This window comes from Eleutherodactylus coqui, chromosome 5, assembly GCF_035609145.1.
Source record: "Eleutherodactylus coqui strain aEleCoq1 chromosome 5, aEleCoq1.hap1, whole genome shotgun sequence".
Taxonomy (NCBI): Eukaryota; Metazoa; Chordata; class Amphibia; order Anura; family Eleutherodactylidae; genus Eleutherodactylus; species Eleutherodactylus coqui.
The window spans coordinates 248943506-248967125 of record NC_089841.1 but is presented as its reverse complement, the minus strand read 5'-3'; the positions used below and the strand labels follow the sequence as shown (position 1 = coordinate 248967125).

The 23620-nt window shown below is 49.5% G+C and overlaps 1 protein-coding gene across 8 annotated transcripts in view; it reads left to right on the top strand.

Moving 5' to 3' along the window:
* Positions 1 to 623: 623 nt before the first annotated feature.
* MELK (maternal embryonic leucine zipper kinase) overlaps positions 624 to 23620 on the top strand; it is a 39129-nt gene continuing 16132 nt past the window's right edge. For 2 of the 8 annotated variants that reach the window (XM_066604469.1, XM_066604461.1), the window contains exons 1-11: positions 624 to 704; positions 12583 to 12656; positions 13537 to 13622; positions 16135 to 16251; positions 17604 to 17747; positions 17874 to 17942; positions 19303 to 19395; positions 19781 to 19879; positions 21276 to 21344; positions 21547 to 21645; positions 22870 to 22956. In XM_066604469.1, coding sequence (XP_066460566.1) covers positions 12593 to 12656; positions 13537 to 13622; positions 16135 to 16251; positions 17604 to 17747; positions 17874 to 17942; positions 19303 to 19395; positions 19781 to 19879; positions 21276 to 21344; positions 21547 to 21645; positions 22870 to 22956 — 927 coding nt within the window. In that variant the 5' untranslated portion in view covers positions 624 to 704; positions 12583 to 12592. The other 6 variants (XM_066604466.1, XM_066604464.1, XM_066604467.1 and 3 more) reach the window with 6 other exon arrangements.

Below are 23620 nucleotides of genomic sequence, written 5' to 3'. Positions count from 1 at the left end.
CAGATCACGTATGGAAATTTGTTTTGCAGCTGTATGCAGCACAATCTAGGTACGGGTACAGGTACAATGTATGGGTACGGGGGAGCTGAACTTTTGCACCCAGGCCCCTGAGCCATTAGTTACTCCCCTGCAAATCGCCCATAGTTTTCAATGGGCCAGTAAAGCACATGGCACGGCGTGGGGCGCGATGCGATGCCAGGTTCCCCATTGAAAACAATGAGAAACACTTGCTGATCCTCTGATGATCATCAAAGCCGCGCCGGAGGATCACAACTTCAGCAAAGTAATGGAAAGCGTTTATTAAAGAAAGCCGCGGGTCCATCGCAGGCGCCTCCATTCACTGAGCGATCCTCGTTGCTATGGGAGACAGCCGACAGAAACATTGGGTTATAAATACTCCTAATGATAAACTCCCTCGTTGTTGAGCCCACAGAGCCGTCTGACACCCCAACTACCCCGGTCTGTAATGTAAGCGGTGTCACGTCATTACAGTCGTCCGTCTCACTCGACTGCCTGCACCAACATGGCGCCTCCGCGCCGTCACACTCCTCCAGTACATACACCCGACCTTCCTCCCGGCATGCACAGCCCCGCAGCCCCAGAGGTTTGATTCGATTGGCTGGCGCTCTGCCGCCGGAAGTCGCCTTTGTTGCCCGGTAAATTTAAGAGAGTCCCGTCAGCCGTGCGAGAGGAGCTGCTGACAGGTCGGTGGCCGCGGCTCCGGGACGGTGCTGGTCTGACCTGGCAGGCGAGCCGTTGGTGTGTGCGGTCTGTAAGGTGGAGTCACCAGCTGCAGCCCTCAAGGATCCCAACAGGCCGGGCTGTCAGGATATCCTGCAGTGAGAAGCCTGTAATACTGAGGGCGACCTGACCTGTCGGGGGGACTGGAGGTGGAGACCCTGCTGTACGGTGCCTGTAGACCCATGTATGATGCCCCCCTGGAGGGTGCTGTAGATGGTGCCTGTAGACCCCTGCATGGTGCCCCCCGGAGGGTGCTGTAGATGGTGCCTGCAGACCCCTGTATGGTGCCCCCTGGAGGGTGCTGTAGATGGTGCCTGTAGACCCCTGCATGGTGCCCCCCGGAGGGTGCGGTAGATGGTGCCCCCTGTAGACCCCTGAATGGTGCCCCCTGTAGACCCCTGCATGGTGCCCCCCTGGAGGGTGCGGTAGATGGTGCCTGTAGACCCCTGCATGGTGCCCCCCGGAGGGTGCTGTAGATGGTGCCTGCAGACCCCTGTATGGTGCCCCCTGGAGGGTGCTGTAGATGGTGCCTGTAGACCCCTGCATGGTGCCCCCCGGAGGGTGCGGTAGATGGTGCCCCCTGTAGACCCCTGCATGGTGCCCCCCGGAGGGTGCGGTAGATGGTGCCCCCTGTAGACCCCTGCATGGTGCCCCCCGGAGGGTGCGGTAGATGGTGCCCCCTGTAGACCCCTGCATGGTGCCCCCCGGAGGGTGCGGTAGATGGTGCCCCCTGTAGACCCCTGCATGGTGCCCCCCGGAGGGTGCGGTAGATGGTGCCCCCTGTAGACCCCTGCATGGTGCCCCCCGGAGGGTGCGGTAGATGGTGCCCCCTGTAGACCCCTGCATGGTGCCCCCCGGAGGGTGCTGTAGATGGTGCCTGTAGACCCCTGCATGGTGCCCCCCGGAGGGTGCTGTAGATGGTGCCTGTAGACCCCTGCATGGTGCCCCCCGGAGGGTGCTGTAGATGGTGCCTGTAGACCCCTGCATGGTGCCCCCCCCCCCCCCCCGGAGGGTGTGGTAGATGGTGCCTGTAGACCCCTGCATGGTGCCCCCCCCGGAGGGTGTGGTAGATGGTGCCTGTAGACCCCTGCATGGTGCCCCCCCCCGGAGGGTGCTGTAGATGGTGCCTGTAGACCCCTGCATGGTGCCCCCCCCGGAGGGTGCTGTAGATGGTGCCTGTAGACCCCTGCATGGTGCCCCCCCCGGAGGGTGCTGTAGATGGTGCCTGTAGACCCATGTATGATTCCCCCCCCCGGAGGGTGCTGTAGATGGTGCCTGTAGACCCCTGCATGGTGCCCCCCCCGGAGGGTGCTGTAGATGGTGCCTGTAGACCCCTGCATGGCGCCCCCCGGAGGGTGCTGTAGATGGTGCCTGTAGACCCCTGCATGGCGCCCCCCGGAGGGTGCTGTAGATGGTGCCTGTAGACCCCTGCATGGCGCCCCCCGGAGGGTGCTGTAGATGGTGCCTGTAGACCCCTGCATGGCGCCCCCGGTGGGTGCTGTAGATGGTGCCCCCTGTAGACCCTGCATGGCGCCCCCCTGGAGGGTGCGGTAGATGGTGCCCGTAGACCCCTGCATGGTGCCCCCCTGGAGGGTGCGGTAGATGGTGCCCGTAGACCCCTGCATGGTGCCCCCCTGGAGGGTGCGGTAGATGGTGCCCCCCTGGAGGGTGCGGTAGATGGTGCCCCCCTGGAGGGTGCGGTAGATGGTGCCCCCCTGGAGGGTGCGGTAGATGGTGCCCCCTGGAGGGTGCGGTAGATGGTGCCCCCTGGAGGGTGTGGTAGATGGTGCCCCCTGGAGGGTGTGGTAGATGGTGCCTGTAGACCCTGTATGGTGCCTATTTGAAAGAACAGGGTTCATATTTGTGCGTCTTGCCATGTGACTTCCTCTGCCTGTGATGTTCTGCGCACCTCCTACCGTATTCTGCACACATTTGCGCAGCCCCATTGACTTCTACGGGGAGTCTTACTGTGCAGGAAAAACACAACCAAAATGCGTCATGTAGACAAATCTACTGACATCAATGGTTTTTATTCTCTGCGTATTGCGTGCGTGAATACACCCGTGTGAAGGGGGCCTAAGGGTGTATCTACACGGGCGAGCGGGTTAATGGGGGGAGAGACATGGCCTGATGCCGTGTTTGTGACACTAACTGCAGGCGAGCGCAATGTGTGCTTTTGCTTTAAATCACTGAGGCGCGTGAGAAGATGGTAGGTGGCATCAAGACTTCAGTGGTGATAAATGACGTCATGTGACTGCCATACGATTTTCTTTTTTTCTTCGAAGCTCCCGTAGAATATATAATGGCGCCTCTGTCTGAGGACTCGCCCAAAAATGAGACGTGCAACAATTTTTTTTATTCTCGCAGCATCGCAAATGTGAGTAAACCCTCAGTCATTGGCTGCAGCAACCTGTGGGCAAACACCGGGCAAGGGGAACTGAGCAGATGCCAAGAGAAGCAAGTATGCCAGGCTGTGGCATGGGGCACAGGGTTAAAAGAAAAAAATCCATCTCAGACAGCGCCTTAAGTGTAACTGCATTCTAAAAACTTGGGACGTGTCAAAAGTTTTGATCACTGGGGTCCGGCTGTTGATACTCCGCTGTTGCTGGAACGAGGCGGGTGACGTGCTGGCCCGCCTGCTGTCACTGCTCACTAGTAGAAGGCTTATGAGCCCAGCTTCAGCTAGCGGGCAGTGACAGCACTCAGGCCAGCGCTTCACCCGCCTCGCTCTAGAGATCAGCGGCCGGACTCCAGCGATCAAAACGTTGCCGATGAGCATGAAGAGTCCACGAGGGCCGGGTGCCACGTGGTTACATCACAGAACAGGTCGTTCTCTGCAGGGACTTCATGGCAGAACCGAAAATCTGATCCACTAGTGTCTCCCGGCACTTGGGGTGGGCACTCTTCCTGGCATGTGTTGTGTTTTTTTTTTTTTTGTTTTTTTTTAACTGGGGGGGGGGGGGGGGGGTATTTATGTAGTCATTTTCTGGCACTCCTTACTATATATTCCCAATCTACAGAGATATTACAATATACATATACAGCGGTGCCTTGACATACGAGTTCAATCTGTTCCGAGATGGAGCTCTTAAGCCGAAAAACTTGTATGTCACAGCACTTGTCCCCATTGGAATGAATAGAAACCCCATTAATGCCTTCCACTGGGGAAAGTAACTGCAGGTAAAACAATACTCACCTAATGACATTGAATGGCTGTGACTGGTAAACCCAGCGCCAGCTTTCATTAGCAGACGCGGCACTGAGTTAACCAATCAGAGTATTAGCTTGCTGGAGGCGGGGCATTTAAGCTCCGCATCCAGAGAGCATTGCTCTATCGACGCGGAGGAGGGCGTGACAGCCTGCAGCAGCACTGCAGACTATCGCGAAGACGGAACGCCGGTGATAGGAATAGACCACGCCCCTCCTTGAGCTTCGGCTTGTGAGTTTTTTTTTTTACTTGCTAGCAGGCTCGTAAATCGGAGCAAAAATTTGGGAGAGAGCCTGCTCACAAGTCAAAAGACTCGCAAGCTGAGCCGAGGTACCGCTGTATACTATATACCAGTCTCTGCAGCTTGCTGTGTATTGTTTGCACTCTTTGCTATGCAACGCTGAGACTAGTTTTAGTTGTAGATTTGTGGCGCGGGTCTCTTTCCTGGCTCCTCCAACATTGCACTTTAACAAAAAGCCCTATATTGTTACTATGTAGCTATTACCATGGGGGTTATTAATCTGACGCGAGAAGAGATCTTGTTTTCGAGAGATGACTGGGTGACCAAGCGGAGCACCGGTGGGTGGAGAGGGAGGCTTCCTGCCATACCGAGAGGAGGAGCATCAAGCCGGGGCTGACAGGTTCAGACTCCAAACAGTATTGTGGTGTCAACCCTGATGACTGTCCGGAGGTGCGTAAGACCAGCCTTGTGGGTGGTGAAGGGCTGGTACTACCCTGTGGTTAGAGGATGACTTTTTATATCGTTGCCCAACTTCTGTGACCATGGGGAGCGGGCGCTAGACTCGTTGAAGTCCAGGACCTGGTTACAAGGTGACAAGAGCTTGGTTTGGATTAAATGGTTGCTTAAAGACTTGAGATTGTGAAGGACTGCCCCCACACTTGGCAGAGGTGTGACTATTTGTAGCCATTCTGTAGGTTTTCCTGCCCGTGTTCATTCGCCTGCATGTACCGCTGTGAGATCTGTAGCTGCAGAAGAGGGATATTTATAGCACAAAAGTGTTAAAAATAGATTAAGAATGTTCTTGTAACTGTTTTTGTGTCACGTTGTGAGGTTTGTTTATTCTCTATGTATTGGCAGTATGCTGGTTGCCTGTTTTCCATTTTCTTAGACTTCCTCCTAAGGCCGCCTGCAGACGAGCGGGTCGGATCCGGCGGCGAGAATTCTCACCGCGGGACCCGACCCGAGCGCCTGCAGAGACCAGCGCGTACTCACCCGCGCCTGGTGGCCCCGGCTCTTTCATGTGCCAGCTGCCGGCGCATGCGTAGACCGGAGCCGCCGGCTGCGTGAGTGATGTTTCTGCACAAAAATAGGACATGCCGCGCGAGATTTCGAGATTGTTAACGCAATCCTATGCAGGCTTTGAGCGGCGGAAATCCCGCCGCGGGATTTCCGCTCGTCTGCAGGCGGCCTAAGGCTGCCTGTCCACGGGCGTTGCGGATCTCTGCCACAGTAGCTGCCGCCCAGGAGCAGGAGCCAGCAAACGGATCTCCACCGGTCAGCCTATGTGACAGGCTGACTGCGGAGAATTGCGGCAAATCGCAGCATGCTGTGATTTGCTGCCCGCGAGCGGAGAATTGCAATGATTCTCCGCTCATGGATAGGAGGGAGCGCTCTTCATAGCAACGCTATGGAAAACATTCACCGCGTTCCTCGTGGCCAGATTATCGCCGCGGGGAACGCAATGAAAACCCGCCCGTGGACAGGCAGCCTTAGCAAGCTTCCAGTGCCGGGTCTGTGCTTTTGCAAGATGCACAAAACGTGCATGGAAATGAACCCCATCGTTGTCATTGGGTCTGGTTACATTTGCTATTTACTTTTTTCTTATTGAAATAACATGCGCTGTGTATTTTTTCTTTCAAAATCTGTTTATTGATTTTCCACTCACTGGGGAGAGTGAGCTTTCACCTGTGTCTGAACAACGAGTTGCTAGTTGGGGCGAAGTAGACTAGGGTGGCGGGTTTCAGCCCCTCGTGGCTCTCGTCCTGTTTCTTCATCACTTTCTACACGGATCCGTCGACGAGCCACCGAAGGAGAGATGGTGAGCTCCGGAAGTCCACCCAGGGCGCCCATGTGTCCCTTGTGCCCCGGTTAGACTCGGTCTCGGAACTCCGAAGGTCCTCCATGTATTTAATGTGATCTACTGCCTCCACCCATTTTGTCCTCGGGATCGCCCCCTTCTGTCTCCAGTGCTGTGAAATGATATGGCGCATAGCCATGAGGAAGTGTCTGAGAAGCCCTTTTTTGACTTTAGTGATGGGGCCGGGCACCATGGAGAGGAGGGCGATCTCGGGAGTCATTACAACCTGCGACATGCTCAACTTTCCATGAACTCTGGCGATGTCCCCCCCCCCCCCCCCCATAGGGGAGCGATTAGCGGACAGGACCACCATAGGTGAAGCATAGTTCCCACCTCTGCACAGCACCTCCAGCATTCGTCCGTGGTGTCAGGGAAGATTCTGTGGAGTCTGTCTGGCGTTCTATACCAATGTGTGACAATTTTGTAGTTAAGTTCTTGTGCCCTGATAGAGATAGACAGCTTGTGAGTTAACAGGTAAGACTTGCTCCAGAGCTCCCCGGAGATCTGCCTGCCCAGTGATTCTTCCCATCGCGTCTCCCATGGCAAGTGAGTCTCCCCCATCCGCTCGTCGAGCAGCAACCCGTACAGCAGAGATATTGTGTGAGGCGGAGCTGAGGACGCGTCGCACAGCCTCTCAAACGGGGTGAGGGCTGCACTAAGCGGTCCCGGATCCCCTAGTGAGCCTAGGTAGTCCCTCACCTGGAAGTATTGCAACCAGGCTCCCGGTCTCAGTCTGTGACCCCCAGCGAGGTCGCTCAGCGGGCGTATACCTCCCTTATTTGGGGCCTGTGTCTGTCTGGGAGGATTGGAAGCTTAGAGACTGTCCGTGTGGAGGGTAGTTGGGGGTTTCCTGTGAGTGGGGTTAGGGGGCCTGGGATATTTGTCGTCTTACCGCTCTGAGTTACGCGCCTCCATGCCCCTAGCAAGTGAATTGCTAGGGGAGATGTCCCCAGCTCCCCCCAGTCTACCTTTCCTGGGACCCAGAAGGCCCCTCCCAGGTTTAAGTTGTTCTGTTCGGTTTCTAAAGATACCCAAGCTTTTTTGTCTGAGTTGTGTATTATGTCCAAGATGCATTTCTCTATTGCCGCCTTATGGTAGAGCTCTAAATCTGGCAATCCTGCTCCTCCTGTCCGCCTAGACCTGGTTTGGGTCTTGTAACTTATTCGGGGTGCGTGACCTCTCCAGACAAACCTTATTGAGGCTCTCTGTAACAGGTTGAAGAAACTTTTGGGGATGTCGTAGGGCACTGTTTGAAAAATGTAGAGGATTCTTGGGAGGATGTTCATCTTCAAGGAATTTATTCTGCCAAACCACGAGAGATGCAATTTCGGCCATCCGTCTAGTTCTGATTCAAATATGGATAATAAAGGTCTGTAGTTTAGGTCGAAGGTGTCTGAGGGGTTGGCCGGGATGTGTGTACCAAGGTACTTTAGTGAGTCTGTCTTCCAAGTGAAGGGATAAGACTCTTCTAATGAGGTGGCCATCGATGGCGGTAAGGTTATGTTTAGGATTTCCGATTTTTGAGGGTTTATTTTGAAGTTACTAAGCGACCCATATTTGGTTAGCTCTTTTATGATCTCAGGGAGCGATGTGTCAGGATTTGTGACGTATAGTAATAGGTCGTCTGCGAAAATTGAGATTTTGTGTTCGCCGCTTGTCCCTGTGATACCTTGTATTGCTGGGTTTCCTCTCAAGGCTGATGCCAGGGGCTCCATTGCCAATATATATATATATGAGGGGAGAAAGAGGGCAACCTTGTCTGGTGCCGTTTCGGATCTGGAGGGGCGCTGATAGCAGTCCGTTGACTCTGATGCGAGCCGAGGGTGAGCTGTATAAAGCCATTATCCTAGACAGGGTTTTTGGTCCCAGGCCCACGTCCCTCAGTGTCAACTCCAGAAAAGACCATTTTACCCTGTCAAATGCCTTCTCGGCATCTATCGCGAGAAGGCACATGGGGATGTGAGAGCTTCGGGCCTTGTTGATCAGGGATATAGTTTTGATCGTATTGTTCCTGGCTTCTCTGCCGGGGACAAAACCTACTTGATCCACGTGTATCAGGGAGGGGATATGGGGGTTTAACCTGTTTGCCAGAATTTTTTAAAATATTTTGAGGTCTCTATTTATGAGGGAGATCAGTCTGTAACTCTGGCACAGGAGAGGGTCCTTTCCTGGCTTCAATATCACTGCTATGTTAGCCTGCAATGCCTGGGGGGGGGAAGGGACTCCCCTGAGAGACCGTGTTAAACGCTGTCAGCATGACTTCTGAGAGTTGGGTCCCAAAAGTTTTGTAAAATCTTGGTGTGAACCCGTCTGGGCCAGGACTTTTCCCTAATTTAAGGTCCTGTAGGACTTGTGATAGCTCCGTGGGAGTGAAATCTTCCACGAGAGCTTCTATGTTGGCTGGCGGAATAGTAGCGTGTGTGTTGTGGTGTAGATATCGTCGGATTTGTTCATTTAGGTTGGGGTCATCTGCCTCCTCTGGGCATGGAATGTTGTGTAATTGGGCATAGTAGGACCTGAAGGTTTCTAGTATCTCGCTCGGTGTGTGTACCTCCTTTCCTGAGGGGTCGAGTATAGACTTGATGTTCGTCTGGGGGGCCCTAGGTCGTAGGTAGTTCGCCAGCCACTTCCCACTTTTGCCGTATTCGGAATGTCCTGCCCGGAATCTGTCTCTGTGTAGGGTTTTTTGGTCCAGGATAGCTAATATCTCGTGTCTAATGTTGATTATTTTCAGTAATAATGTCTCTGATCTCAGGGTTTTATTAGCCGACTCACGTGCCTCTAAGTCCTGGAATAGCTTTTTGAGTTTGTGTGTTCTTTCCTTCTTGAGTCTTGCGCCGTGGGCTATGAAGACCCCTTTCAAGGTGCATTTTAGTGCTTCCCATTTTATTGGCGCTGGGGTCGGGTCTGTGTACTTCTAGAAAGGTCTCTATTGTCTTGTGTATGTCAGCTTTACAGGTAGGATCTTTAAGTAAGTTGTCGTTAAGTCTCCAGTTGAACCCTCTGCAGTCTTGTGTCGCTGGGTTTATTTCCCCTAGGATTGGAGCGTGGTCTGACCATGTGAAGTTTCCCATGGAGCATTTAGGAGCTCCATCTAACAATCTATGTGAGACAAAAATATAATCTATTCTGCTGTACGTGTTGTGCGCCTGCGAGTGACAGCTGAAGTCCTTGACGGCCGGGTAGAGGGACCTCCACAGGTCAACAAGGTGGAGACTTACCAACATTTTCCGTAGCTTGCCTATGGTCGAGCGAGGGGTCGAGGATTTCCCGGATGAGGTGTCCAGGCGAGGGTCCATCGTGACGTTAAAGTCCCCACGGGCAATGATGGTCGTGTTTCCCGCGAATTCTGACAGCCTCCAGAGAGCTCTGGAGCCAAAGGAAGCCTGGCCCTGGTTAGGGAAGTAGAAGTTAGCGAGGGTGTAAGTAACATTTGACAGTTTTAACTTCAGGAATAGGTACCTTCCCTCGTCTTCCCTTTCGTGGTCTATGATCTGCGGTTTTAGGGATCTATGGAAGGCTATGGAGACCCCTCTGACTTTACGGTTGGGGTGGGGGGCATGGTACCAGTATGGATAATACCTGTTGTGACAACTAGGAGTGCTAGCCGTGGTGAAGTGGGTTTCCTGAAGAAAGGTTATCAGCACCTTCTTTTTGTGGAAGTGATATAGGATTTGATTTCTTTTCCCAGGGCTGTTCAGGCCTCTGGCGTTAAAAGAACTTATTGTTAGGGGGGCCATCACTCAGGGTCCGGGGGAACATCGTCCAGAGTATCTAGGTGGAAGCTCTGTGTCTTGGGGTATGAGTGCCCCGGGGTACTTGGATTTGGGGGAGAGGGGTGACAAGAGGGTGGGAGATAGAAAAACAGAAAGAGAGAGACAAAACATGCTATAATGATGATAAACATTTAGGGACGCTGTCTTAGGCCAAGAAGACCTCGTTCCCTGATTAAATGTTCACGTGGCAACCGGCCACGGAGTAAGAAGTTTAACTAAATTGCAGCAACACGTGCTGCTGGCCTAATTGGGGGGGGGGGAACTGTACCGAAACGCGGTCAGCAGCTCCCCCCCCAAACCCTGGCAACTGGGACTGAACCCAAATACGGTATGTTGCAAGGCATCCACGGACTTAGATTGGAGGAATTTCAGTGGTCGCGGTCGACCAGGGCCTGACAGGAGTATGGCCACACAGGGAAGGTGCCACATCCCATCAAGGTTAGCGTGTCCCTGTTGGGCTGACCAGGTGCCATTCTTCTCTCGGGGGTAGCGGGTCCGGAGCTTCGACTTTAGGCCAATCCGGGATTGCGATCATCGGAAGTTCTAGTTTGGCCAAGAACTTTGGGAGGTCGCCGAGACCTCTAAAAATAGCAGTGGACCCGTCTTTCCCTGCCTGCAGCTGGAAGGGGTATCCCCAACGATGGGGGATGTTCTTTTCTTTTAGCGCCGAAGTAACAGGTCTCAGTGCTTTCCGGAGTTGGAGTCCTCCTTGATAAGTCAGGTAGCACCAGGAGGGTAGAGTCCTTATAGGTTAGTGGGCCTTACTCGCGGATTTTCCTCAGTAGTTCCTCTTTTTCTTTGTAGAAGTGCACTCTACAGACGACATCACGGGGTCTCGCTGGATCAGAACTTTTGGGGCCGAGTGCTCTATGAATCCTGTCAATTAGCACTGGATTGTCAGCAGGGCGGTTGAGAATGTCGCCGAAGCACTTCGTGGCCCATTTTTCTAGGCGTGCTGGTTCCACGTCTTCGCTTAGGCCTCTTATGCGGACGTTATTTCTCCTGTTACGGTTCTCTAAATCGTCCAGTTGGGTTATGATATTAGTTATTTGTAATGCATGGTCATGGAGGATATGGTGGTGTTCGGTGAGTTGTGAATGGAGTTGGCTCTGCGTTTCCTCTGATTCGGCGACTCTGTGCCCTATGTGCTTTATTTCCGCCTGCAACATTTCTATTGCTTGCATTTGTGTACTAGTGGCTTTAGTTAGCAGGGCGTCTATTTAGTTTCTTGTGGGAATGCTTTTGAGGTGTGCTTTCCAATCCCATGTGTCACCTTCGTCTTCATCAGGATCTGGGGCAGCGGCGCTTAGAGTGCTTGCGCTTTTATTAGATTTGGAACTTTTTCTCGGCGGTGAGGGGGTTAGAGCATAGTTGGTGCTGTGAGGACTGTATGTGGACTCATCTGGGTCTGTGAAGCCCTGGGAGTCTCTGGGGATCTCTCCCTCCACACTTGCTGGGGACATAGGCCTGCTGTGTGTCCCTTCTCCTTCTGCTGCCCTATCAGGGGGCCTGACTGTTGCCCCCCCTTCTCTTCTACAGCTCCTGGGTGTTCTGCTGCCAGGTAGTGGTCTTCTGTTGGCCCCGGGGTCGCCGCGGTGCTCATTTCAGGGGGGTTATCAGCTCCTGTGGGGTTCGTTAGGTCTCCCCTGGGGCCGCGGGTGGTGGTCGGCCTCTTAATAATGCCGGCGGCGGTGGGCGGGGCCTGGCGCGGGAGGCTTTTTGCGCTTCTGACCTGCCTCTGGCGCTGGGGAGATAGATGTTCTCGGGGCTCCGGTGGACTGGTTCGGGGCGCTGGGAGCATGGTTGGGAGCGCCGCTGCCTTTACAGGGGCTCCAGCTTTGGTGGAGGAGGAAGCTCCGCCCCCTTTCCTGAGCGGCGGCGCCATCTTGGAGCCCTCCGGAGCTGCCGGCCGCCGTGGGAGATGGTTGATGTATGCGTCCAGCGGTCCTGAATCTTTGCTTCCTGGCTTCCCCCGGTCTCCTGGCTGCCTGATGCGCCCCATAGGGCAAGGTAGGCGTCCGTGGATGCGGGTATGCTGCTTGCCGGCCGGGGTTCAGCGGGAGCGCTCCGGAGATGCGTCCTACTGCCTCATGGATCAGGCCCCCCCCCCCCGGTGTGTATTTTTTTTTATTTTAAATGCGGAACAATCACATGTTCAGTGGTGCAATTTGTGACAAACATCACCTTGCAGTTGCAGTGAATAGAGCATTTTTACAAGAGTGATAGTGGTCCGACTTTCTCCAAAATCACACTTGGGCCGCCTGTCCACGGGTGTTGCATTTTAACACCGCGGGAGAACCCCAAAGCCATCTCGCTTTTACGCGCTTTCCGTAGTTATCCTATGGATAGCGGTCATTGCGTTACCGGCGTGTGGGTTGCAAATGTGTGCTGAATACGCAAGGAGATGCGTGAAACTTTTATTCTTTAGGAAAAGAGAGAATCTGCAACCAACTAGCCAGCCACTTCATTCATTGCGTATCTTTTATATACCATGCATAGCCCTCGAGTGCAGAAAAAGTACAGTAAAATACGCAAATTGCACGCCAAAAAGCATTGTTCATTCAGCAAAAATGCTACCCTCCAAGTCGCGCAAATATGTATAGACTTGTGTGACTCTGGCCTTGGTCCTCCTTCACACGGGTGTGTTTTCACGCACATGAGACATTATTTCAGTCTTTTGTATGGTCTTGGCGAAGTCAGTCTGTAAACTGTGATTATTCAGTTTCATGTTATATTGCAGTTTTTCTCTTGGCTACAGAACTATAAGCATGGCGGTTGATGATTATGAGGAGCTGCTGAAGTACTACGAGCTCCATGAGACCATCGGTACAGGTAACCTTCTAGACTTCATTCTTGCAATGCTCTATAATGGTCAATTCTCTAGCTACCAAGTACATGTGGTCGGGCTCCAGGTGCTCCAGGCTTTGTTATCCCCATGTGCTTTAGTATAAACTGCATATCCAAAGCCCCCCACCTTGTATAATCTGCGCAGATTATTGAAAGCACTCTTTACAGTAATCGCCCATATCCAGAGCAAGGCGTATGATCTACACGCCTGCACCCCAGTACTTCCAACTAGAGCTTACACCCTCAGCACACTTGCTAGATACAAGGAGATGTTTGCTCCCTCCCATTAGAGCATGCTAAGCAAGACTAGTAGCAAATGACGACAAGATTTTTATAAAAATCTTATCGCCATTTGCAAATCTTTGTCAACATTCCAGTCATCTGGAGCTCTGTTTTGGGGAATTGTGTTCATCACTTGTTAGAATCATGGTTGTGAAGGGAAGTTGCCGGGTTATCGCACTCTTCATCGCTTACGTTTGCTTATGGAGCACAATACAGAACTGCATAAAGATAATTCTACAAGTAATTGAATAAAGATAAGATGTATTTTTGGTCTGGCTTTCAGGGTCTTCCTGCTGTCTTACATCATGAGCAATATTTGATTACTTGGGAGAATGCATTTCACTAATCCACTAGGATATGTATCCCCAGACCAGGGTGTGCGATAATGGTGGTCTCTACATTTACCATATGGGTAAATAAGCCTGTAATGGTGAATGCCTTGAGAGACATAACTGTATCACTGTTTACAGAGTCGCATATGTAATGATTACGTCGAGGATCTGGCTTAAGTTTTCTTGGTTTTTTTTTTTGGTTTTTTTCTCTAGTTTTTGTGAATAATCCAACCTTTTGTCTCGCTGTGTAGGAGGGTTTGCTAAAGTCAAGCTTGCAACGCATCTTTTGACTGGTGAGAAAGTGGCAATCAAGATCATGGACAAAGAAACCCTAGGGGTATACTTTCTATTATATCTGTATTATGTATTAATGAACTGCTTCTTAAGGCCCATTTACACTAAAAATCACTCAAAATTAGATCAAACGACCGTTTGAGTGACAGTTTTAAGCGATCATCTTCGCTTAACTCAAAGTAGCTAAATGGCTACTAAAGAGTTAATGCAAGAGGAGCAGGATACCCTTGCGATGGCTCTCAGAACAATGCAGCTGTTCTGTATATGCAAATAGCTGTTTTGTTCTCGGCACTTTCCGCTGGTGTCCCGCTAAGAACTGCCAGCGGGATACCAGCTAAAAGAATACTATCAGCACCACCCTCTGAGAAAATCAGCCTGAACTGCTTATAAGGCTCATCGCTCATTTCTAGCTGGCTACAAATGAGCGATGAGCTGCGCATTTAGACGCAACGATTATTGCTTAAAAGATGGCTTTTAAACGATAATTGTTGCCTAAATGGGCCTTATGGCGCCAAAAGGACAACCTTTTTCAGACCATTATGGCCAGTTTGAGATGGTGTATACAGCAAGTGCCTCGGCAGGCACATCAGCCCTAATAACAATAATTAACACCAAAATTACCCAAAGGGCAAGAAATTCCGTGATTTAATACCCTCACAAAAATCTAACTTTTATTGAACTAAATTTAATATACTAAGACATGGCAACTAAAAATACAAACCCCTGGGGGCACTGAGCCACCTCTAATATACAGTATATCATCCAATACTGCGCTTTATAGAGCTGTCGTAAATGGCGACTACTAGCTATATAAGGTCACTGCTGCAGACTAATAACCCTAGTAATCAGAGACCCCTCAGAACACTATTACGTTGGTGAAACGCGAAGTGGTGGGCAGGAGTTAGGTTTCGTTTTTTCGGCTCAAACATGCACATCTGGCACTCATGAAGAATTTGGTAATTTCAATGGCTGGGAGCATTGAGCAGCGCTGCTAAGGAGTCTGTCCATTATAGAATTAGAACGGGCGGACTACTTGGCAGCGGTGACTTTCTGCAGGCGGCCTAAAGTGACCATTTCTGGAGCCCCATTGTAATGTGGCTGTTGGGCCTGAGCTACACGGAGACTTTGTCGTGTGACTTTCCAACTGTATTAGGCTTGGCTGCAGTCCAGGGGGTACTGAGAGTTGTGTACAAACTGAATGCACGTCTGTGGACTGCAGCTGTCACTCAATAGTTACATTTGGGAAGTTGCACTCCAAAGAGTCCATGTAGCCCAGGCATTAGGATGTATATACATGACCGTATATACTTGGCTGTGTCCCAAAACCATCTGAAGCATTGGATTCCAATGTATCCTTTCAGATAAATGATTTTTGGGCGCTTAAAAGAAAAAATCGAGTCTAGAAAAACAGCACGTCGGCGATTGTTTCTGGTCACCTTTTTTTTTTTTTTTTTTTTTAATACGTGGAAAAGACCCATAGACTCCTATGAAAGCTAATAAAAAAAAAAATACATAAAAAAAAAACACGGGAAGGAAGTTTTGCTGTGTTGATAGCTGCCTCTAGTTAACCATTAGTAGCCATTCCGAAGATTTCTGCTGACCGAGGGATTTTCATGTTGTACCGTTTTTGTTTTCTTTTCTTTGCCGTTACGCTGTGGCCGCCCGTGTGAATGGACGAGAATACGCTAATTAAGATTGGGACTAGATCACGGCTATTCATCATTCATGCAATATTGCAGTGCAGTCGTGTTAACGTAAAACGCATACGTTCGTGTGACAGGGGCCGGGGCCTTAGTTGTGGTCCGACCTCCCACAGCTGGCTGATCTTGTTCAATTGTACTGTTTTTGACTTGCTATGTAAACTACTTGTTGAAGCCTTAATGTGCTGGAGAATATTAAAGGGGTTGTCTCGCAGCAAACATCAAAATTTTACACTAGCCCATTCCCCCTGTCACCCCTTCCTGGCATAAAATAGCATTTTAAAGCTGTTTTTAAGCCGCTTGCTACTCACCGATGTGATGAAAGATGAACTTCTAAAATTCTTCTCCCAAGATGGCCGCAGGTCCTTTCCCAGGGATGCACTGCAGTTTTCTCCCATGGTGCACCGCGGGTCTTCTCCCATGGTGCTCTGTGCGTTCCATTGCCGATTCCAGCCTCCTGATTGGCTGGAATCGGCACATGTGATGGGGCGGAGCTACGCGATGATGCATAGAAGGGGGCGGAGCCAGAACGCCGCTTGTGCCCGGACCGTCCAGAAGGGAGAAGACCCTTCTGCGCAAGCGCGTCTAAAAAAGCAAGAAGACCCCCGAAATTAGACGGAGCCATGGAGACGGGGACGTCAGCAACGGAGCAGGTAAGTGAATAACTTCTGTATGGCGCATATTTAATGCACGATGTATATTACAAAGTGCATTAATATGGCCATACAGAAGTGTATAACCCCACTTGCTTTCGCGGGACAACCCCTTTAAGCAATGAGTCCTGCATGTTTATTGCTGTACTTTTGACCACCTTGCCCTTTTATTATAGATTCATTTGTATGTCTTTAATTGAAGGATGATTTGCCTCGTGTCAAAACAGAAATTGAAGCAATGAAGAATTTGAGCCATCAACACGTTTGTAGACTCTATCATGTTATTGAAACTACAAAGAAGATATTCATGATTCTCGAGGTTAGTTTCATTTTGTGCAAGGTACTTATTCCATGGAAAAAATGCAAACTAATCTATATTTTCCTGTTCATTGATATGATCCAAGGGTTCTTTAGATAACTTAACGCTCCTCTAACGCTCCTCTAGTTATCTGCTACATGGAGAAACCTTAGGGCACCAAAGGCCACTGCTGATGTCTGACTAGTTGTGGTCTTAAATTCAGCACTTGCCTGCTATAAATATTGACTACTTTCCTACTTTTAACTCTTCATTATATATTTGGAGTTTTGTGGTTTTTCAAATTGGCTCACTTTATAATTAAAGGGATATTGGTCTCGGTGAAAAAAGTTGTGCAGTTTTACAATGTTCTCCCCCTGCCCCTTCAGTTCCCCAGTTTTGAAAAACTTGTCTGTTGTTCAGTAGGGATCTTCATTATTTCCTTAGTGGATAAAAAAAATCTGACCAGGAGATATTTAGGCCACTGTCACACGCCCGTGAAAATGGCACAAGATTTGCGTGTTGCGAGACTGGCTAATATGAACCCAGGGGAACAAATTGTGGCGTGTACTAGTTTTGCCTTCCTACATACGGCTGAGTGATGTCCCTGTGGATGAGGCGTCTGACAACTCCTCCCATCACTTCAGCACTGTTGCACTCCTTTGGTGCGGTTTTTAGCCGCTCTGGTGGATCAGCAAGTGTCTCGAACCCCCCCCCCCCCTTTTTTTTTTCTCTAGTGGGAGACCACTTCACACTCACGCGCACATCGCTATCTGTGCGACGTGTTATTCGGCCCCATTAAAACGATGGGCATGCTTTCCAAGGGAACGCCCAAAGACGGAACATGCTGTGATTTTTGTTTTTTCTGCACCACGGGAAAAAAAAAATCACTCATGTATCTGACCCCATTCAGAATGGGGTTCATATTCGTGTGAGATTTGTGCGTCCCGCAATGTACATCTAGTTGAGCCCTAACACAACCATGTCAACAGAAAGCTAAAGAAGTTATGGTTGCAGAAGGGGTTCCAGACAGTTCATATAATGGATATTCGGCTATTTTGGTTGTCGTTTGAGTTGGCTTCTCAGTAAAGTGCCGTTTTTTTGGATAAATGTGCTGATTTATGTTGCACAGAGCTGTAAGTCGGACGCCGTATTGTAGGGTTTTTCTGCCCAGTTTGGAGTTGCGGTGTATTACAAAGGTATTCTCAAGCAACACTAATAGGGAAAGTTAATGCGCTGTAGTACTTGGTGTGCGCTGTAGGCCTTGTATACACTGCCCTACCATCCCTGCGCACACATGTCTGGAACAAATGGAAGGGGACCGCTGGCCATACATGCATGTTACTTGAGTGTTGCCCGCTTGTTTTCTCTTGCAGTACTGTCCGGGTGGGGAACTCTTTGACTACATTATTGCAAAAGACCGGTTAACTGAATGTGAAGCCAGGATGTTCTTTCGCCAGATTGTATCTGCTGTTGCATATATTCACAGCCAGGGATACGCACACAGGGATCTGAAACCAGTGAGTCCATCATGTTTTCTATCTTATACTTTGTATGTTTTTGCCAGTATACATGCAGTATGTTTGTGCTTAGTTTTTTTTGTTTTTTTGTTTGTTTCGCAATTTCATTTTCTTTTTTTGTTGCAGGAAAATCTCCTTATTGATGAGGATCAGAACTTGAAACTAATAGACTTTGGACTCTGCGCAAAGCCAAAGGTATGAAAGTGCTTTTTGGTGACGGTGGCAAATTACAATAATCCTCTTTTGTGGTGATTGAGTGCTAACAATTTATTTTCATTTTTTTTTCTCCTTATGACAAACCACTTTTTTGTATTTTGCTTTTATTCTAATTGGTAGATTTTATAACCGGTTGTGTGAACACTTGCTCCCTCTACTGCTGAGCTTGATGATTGCAACTGCATTCTCAAAACATAACCTATAAAATCTCTTCAAATTGCAGGGGTTAATTTAAAGGTTCCCCCCCCCCCCCCCTCCCCCCAGGGAGAATAGTATTAATGACTTCTCCTCAGGATGGGTCATCAATAGGTGCTCAGCTGTGGTCTGTCGTTTGGGACCCCGACCGATCAGCTGATTATGGCACTGTCAGCAGGCACACAATTAGGCCTCATGTCCAGTTCCGTGGGCGGGAGCCCCGCTACGGGATCCCACACTGCCCACAGCATGAGGACAATACTCACCAGTCTGAATGCGTGCGGGTCGTCCGGCGTCTCCTCAGTGCATGTGGGCAGGTGCGCCGACATGTGGGTGGGCCTGCTGGCCGGCATGCGCCCCCCCCCCCCCGCACGTGCGCAGTGATTTATTTTTTTAAATCTCCTGCTTTGCCACGGGACCCACAGCACACCCAGTGACAGTACCAGGTGTGCCACAGATCGGATGGCTTCCGTTGACTTCAATGGAAGCGGGACACGCAGCAAAACGCAGCATGCTGCGATTGTTTTCCAGACCAGAAGGTCCAGAAACCAAACCCGCATGCTTTAATTAGGCCATGGGCGCCCATGAATAGTCTATGGGTGGCTTGAACTCCAGATCATCCACCAGGATACACCATGTGGATCCTTAAATTCAAACCCGCCCATGGACATGAGCCCTTGCACAGGGGTCTGAGAGGGTCTCTGCTCTGACCTCTGAAGTGGCCAGCGACTGTAACTGCAGGCATGCCTTGCGTTGATTTAAATGAGAGCTGCACTTGCAGTTACAAGCACCGGCCGCTACACAGGTCGTGCAGAGGCTCCCCTCCAACTCCTGTGTAATTGTGCGCCCGCCAACAGCGCCGCAGTCAGCTGATTGGTTGGAGTCTCTGGATTGGAGGTGGCTGCGGTTAGATTACCTGTTGTGGTAAAGTATAACAAGAAATAATACATCATGGTTTTCTTAAATGCACTACATGGAAGGAGAGCAGACAGGTTCACACATGGTGTCTACACTGCAAACTTTAGATTTTTTATTTATTTTTTTTCCCCCTTGTCCTAAAATAAAGCCACTCTAATATCTTAAATGGGTGCTCCCCCTACTAATCTTGTGACTTCACAATTTTGCTTTTCCCTTCTATCTATAGGGTGGCATGGATTATCATTTAATGACCTGTTGTGGAAGCCCAGCATATGCAGCTCCTGAGCTCGTACAGGGAAAAGCTTACATTGGCTCCGAGGTAAGTCACTGCACATCACCATACACCGGCACTGTGGGCGCAACTAACTAACTCCGTACAGACTAATTTATTAGTGGAGGAATACAATTTACGATGTGTGTAAGGCTTCCCTCACACAGGGCGCTTTCAGCACGTTTTCAGCCCTGTTCTAAACGCTATACATCACTCCCATTCATTTCAATGGAGCTGCTCACACAGGGCTGAAAACGCTGCTTTGAAAAGCGCTGCATGTTCTATCTTTGGGCATTTTCAGCTGAGTCTCCCATTGAAATGAATGGGCAGCGTTTTGCAAACGCCCTGTGTGAGGGAGGCCTAAGTATGAGATACTGTGTGGATTGTGCTAAGCCTATTGTACAGCTGCAAGAATAACTTTGTATACTTCTAGGCGGACATATGGAGCATGGGAGTGCTGATGTATGCCCTAATGTGTGGCTACCTGCCTTTTGATGATGACAATGTCATGCTCTTGTATAAAAAGATAATGGTAAGTTGTGTTTTATGAACATTACTTTCACCTCCACTATGTTTACTTTTATTAAAGGGGCTTTTCAAGACTTGGAGTAACTGCACTTCTCACAAACTTTGAAATGTTAGGGATACATGTCAAAAGTTTTGATTGGTCTGGGTCCCGCTGAGACCCCCCCCCCCCTTTCCCCGTCCCTACTGCTTTTTGGCTTTGTTCGGCAGCTGAAGATTGGGTGAGCGCAGTAGGCCCCTCATTCTAGTAATCTGGGATCTCGGCACTGATAAAGTGCACTTGCTCTTTACCTATTCATGACCTATCCTTGGGAAAGGCCAGAAAGTGTTGATCGGGGAGGGGGATGTCTGCCGCTTGTGATCTTTGCTGCCCAGCTGTTCACCGGGCATGCTTTCAACGCAGACAGAGCTGGAATCCAACTGCTCTTTCCACAGTTGCATCAGCCTGTGTTGGTAAGGCTGGCATAGCTCCCATTTGAATTCAATAGGAAACCAACCTGCTCTGCTGCAACATGGACAGAGCGGTCTGCTGGAATACCCCCATCTCTACAGGTAAAGATGGCAGCAGTCACGTGAATGAGTCCCTCCTGAGATTTAGGTCCTTTTCACTGTTTGTACCTGAACCATACAGAAGCCGACAGGCAGTCAAGTTATTTAAATCGCGTGACTGGCGCCATCTTAACTTTCCTGCACAGTAGAGCATCGCATCCAATGTCTTTGTAGGCAGTAGGGACCTTGAGATAAGGAGTGTCGTAAGCAGCTAGGATTTATTGTGTCCACTGTAGTAAAAGCCTTTAGAGCGGAATACAAATTTTAAGAGTTGCTAATCCCTCTTTAAAGGTACAGACACATGTAGCATAAACTGTGCAGAGAATCTAGTCTTACAGAACCAGCAGTGTAAATGAGATTTCAAGAAATGTCCTCCGGGTGGGCTTCACATGGGGCAGATTTGCCACGGAACTTCATTGTGGCCCCTCCTGTGGCCTCTACAGGAGCAGCAAAGTGGATGAGCTTTTGAAATCTTGTCTACAAGCTGCAGAAAGTGACTTGCGTCCATTTTATCACCCTTTCCCCTGTAGAGTTGCCTTTCAATGAAAACCGCCGAATTCTGCAAGTTTGGAGGCAGGCTTTCCGTGGCTGATCTGCTGCGGTATGCCCACTGCCCCCATGTGGACCCAGCCTCAAACTGCATAAAAATTTTCAGTGTAAATCGACTTTTAGTGCGGGTTTTAAATGCACAACATAAACTGACATGCTGTGTATTTCGCCCTTTGCAACACTTGGGGTAAATCTGCATCGTTGTCACACTGCAATCTATAGCAAACTGCAGCTAGCAAATTCGCTGTGGAAAATAGTATATTCGCCTCACACGGCTGTAACCTAAAAATGTGTTCTCTTTGCAGAGAGGTAAATATGAAATCCCCAAATGGCTTTCACCTGGGAGTGTGCTGCTGCTTAGTCAGATGCTTCAGGTAATGATATGGGGTCTTATCCTTGTACTCTTATGTTAGGAAGCTGCAACCACCCTGGATTTTCATGGTAAATTGGCAATGTAATTTAAATCTATTTGAAAATGTGTTGTAACCTTGTGACAGGAGGACATGGTGGTCCTAAACCAAGAAGATAGATTTTATATTATAGATTTTTTTTTTTTGATTGTTATCCTACCCATAGGTGGATCCCAAAAAAAGAATTTCAGTGAAGCATCTTCTGAGACACCCATGGCTCATACAAGGTTACCACTGTCCTGTGGAATGGTATAGTAAATGCCCGGTGAGTTTGCACTGCAGATGCTGGAAAGACTTGCTGCTAAATTAACTGTTTTTACACACCTTTTTATACCTTCCTCCTTTGCGTTGAAAAGGAAGTGGCACAGTTTCTGTAAAATATGCCAGGCAGCGGGTATCGTAAGGCAGGACGGTGTATTAAAATGTTTAGCAACTTGTGCCTTCTGTATGGTGACTTCTAGCTTCCCCTTCAACATGGAGCAGTAATTTGTGTAGAATGCTTTTTAACCCGTACAGCCAGCCATGTGGACGAGATTCCTCAGAAATCTCATCCGCACGGGGCGGCGAATCTGCCTCGGCAAAGCTGGCGCTGCAGCGCGGATTCGCCGGCCGCAGCATTTATTTATTTATTTTTTCCTGCGGCCGCGCACTCCTCTATTAAAGCGCCGGCCGCAGTGGAAGAGTGTGCGGCCAGGCCACTTCAAGACCCGCGGCTAAGTGCCGCGGGTTTTGAAGCAGCGGGTTCCCAGTGAAAATCTCGCGTTTTTTCGCTCCTGCCAAACCGCAAGCTTTCCGCCAGGAATCCTCCAAGTGTGAACCCAGCCTTACACCAGACTGATGGCTCTTGCCTTTAGGTGGAGCACCATTTTGTTAGTTTATATGACAGACTTAGGCTAAATACACTAACAAAATGGTGCTCTATGATTAACTAAGGCTAAATTCACAAAGCACTCCATGCTGACATTGCGCTGAAAATGTGCAATTAAATTGTAAACCTATACAGACGCATTCTGTCCTTTTAAAAAAAAAAATAAATAAATAAATTGTGTTTCCAAATATATAAGGCTTGTGACGGGTGGCATGCCGCAATCATAAAGTGAGGAATTGAGAGATTCTGTATGTCAGTTTTGTATCAGCAAACGCCCCTCTTTTACTTCAGACGTGTGAATGTCGCAATTCTAATTTGGTTTCCATTGAAAGAGCCTTTAGTGCCCATCTTAAGGGGTTAAATATATGAATGGCACACTGGACATGTCAGGTCCGCCAATATGTCCCAAAGCCACTAAGATTGGTCCTACATTTTGTGTGAAGTGTAATGTACACTTTGTGTTTAAAAGGGGAAAAAACCCTACAAAACTGGTACAAATTGCTTAGACTCCCCCCGTATGTTCCTGAAGTAGAGATGAAGCGACGCGCTTGTCCCCCCACCATGGACTCTCGTAGAGCGCTTACAAGTGTTACCCCAATGACTGTTGTATTCTGCCCTTAGCTCGGATACATGGATGAAGACTGCATTACAGAGCTGTCCGTATATTACAAGAAAAGTAAAGAGAGAATGTCTCGTCTCATCGCTGAGGTACGGAATCTTACATGCTGCTATGTCGTCTTGTTGCCATCAGATGGCGCTCCAGTATAGATTAATCCTGCTGTTTTATTCTTCGAATATGATTTTAAACTTTCCCTGTTGAGGCTGTGAGGGCCTGTTTTCGCCCTAGACCAGTGATGGCGAACCTTTTAGAGACCAAGTGCCCAAACTGCAACCCAAAACCCACTTATTTATGGCAAAGTGCCAACATGTCAAGGGGCGGGGCTTATCACGACATATGATTTTTTTTTATTTTTTACCCCTGTCGTTCTAAAAACAGGGCCGCTTCAAAATAGACTGTGCAGATTTTGACTGCTTTTTTGGATGCGGAAATGCTGCAGAATGTCCTCAGCGGAAATTTCTGTGGAAAATTCTGCAGAGTTTTCCACATCCAAAAAGCCGCACCCTGTCTATTTTGAAACAGCCCTGCCCATTACTGCCACATGTAAACATACCGCAGCGGTAATGACCCCAGAGTGACAGCGACATCCCCCAGCATGATAGTGACACCCCCCTTCCCTGAGACCCATATACTTACCGGCTCCCCCTCTGCTCAGCGTTGCCTCTGGCACTGATCCCGGTGCACACTGACGTCTGTGTGCTGCCGGACGCCTCCTCCCCTGCTCTTGCAAAACTAAGTAGTAGGAGACGTCGG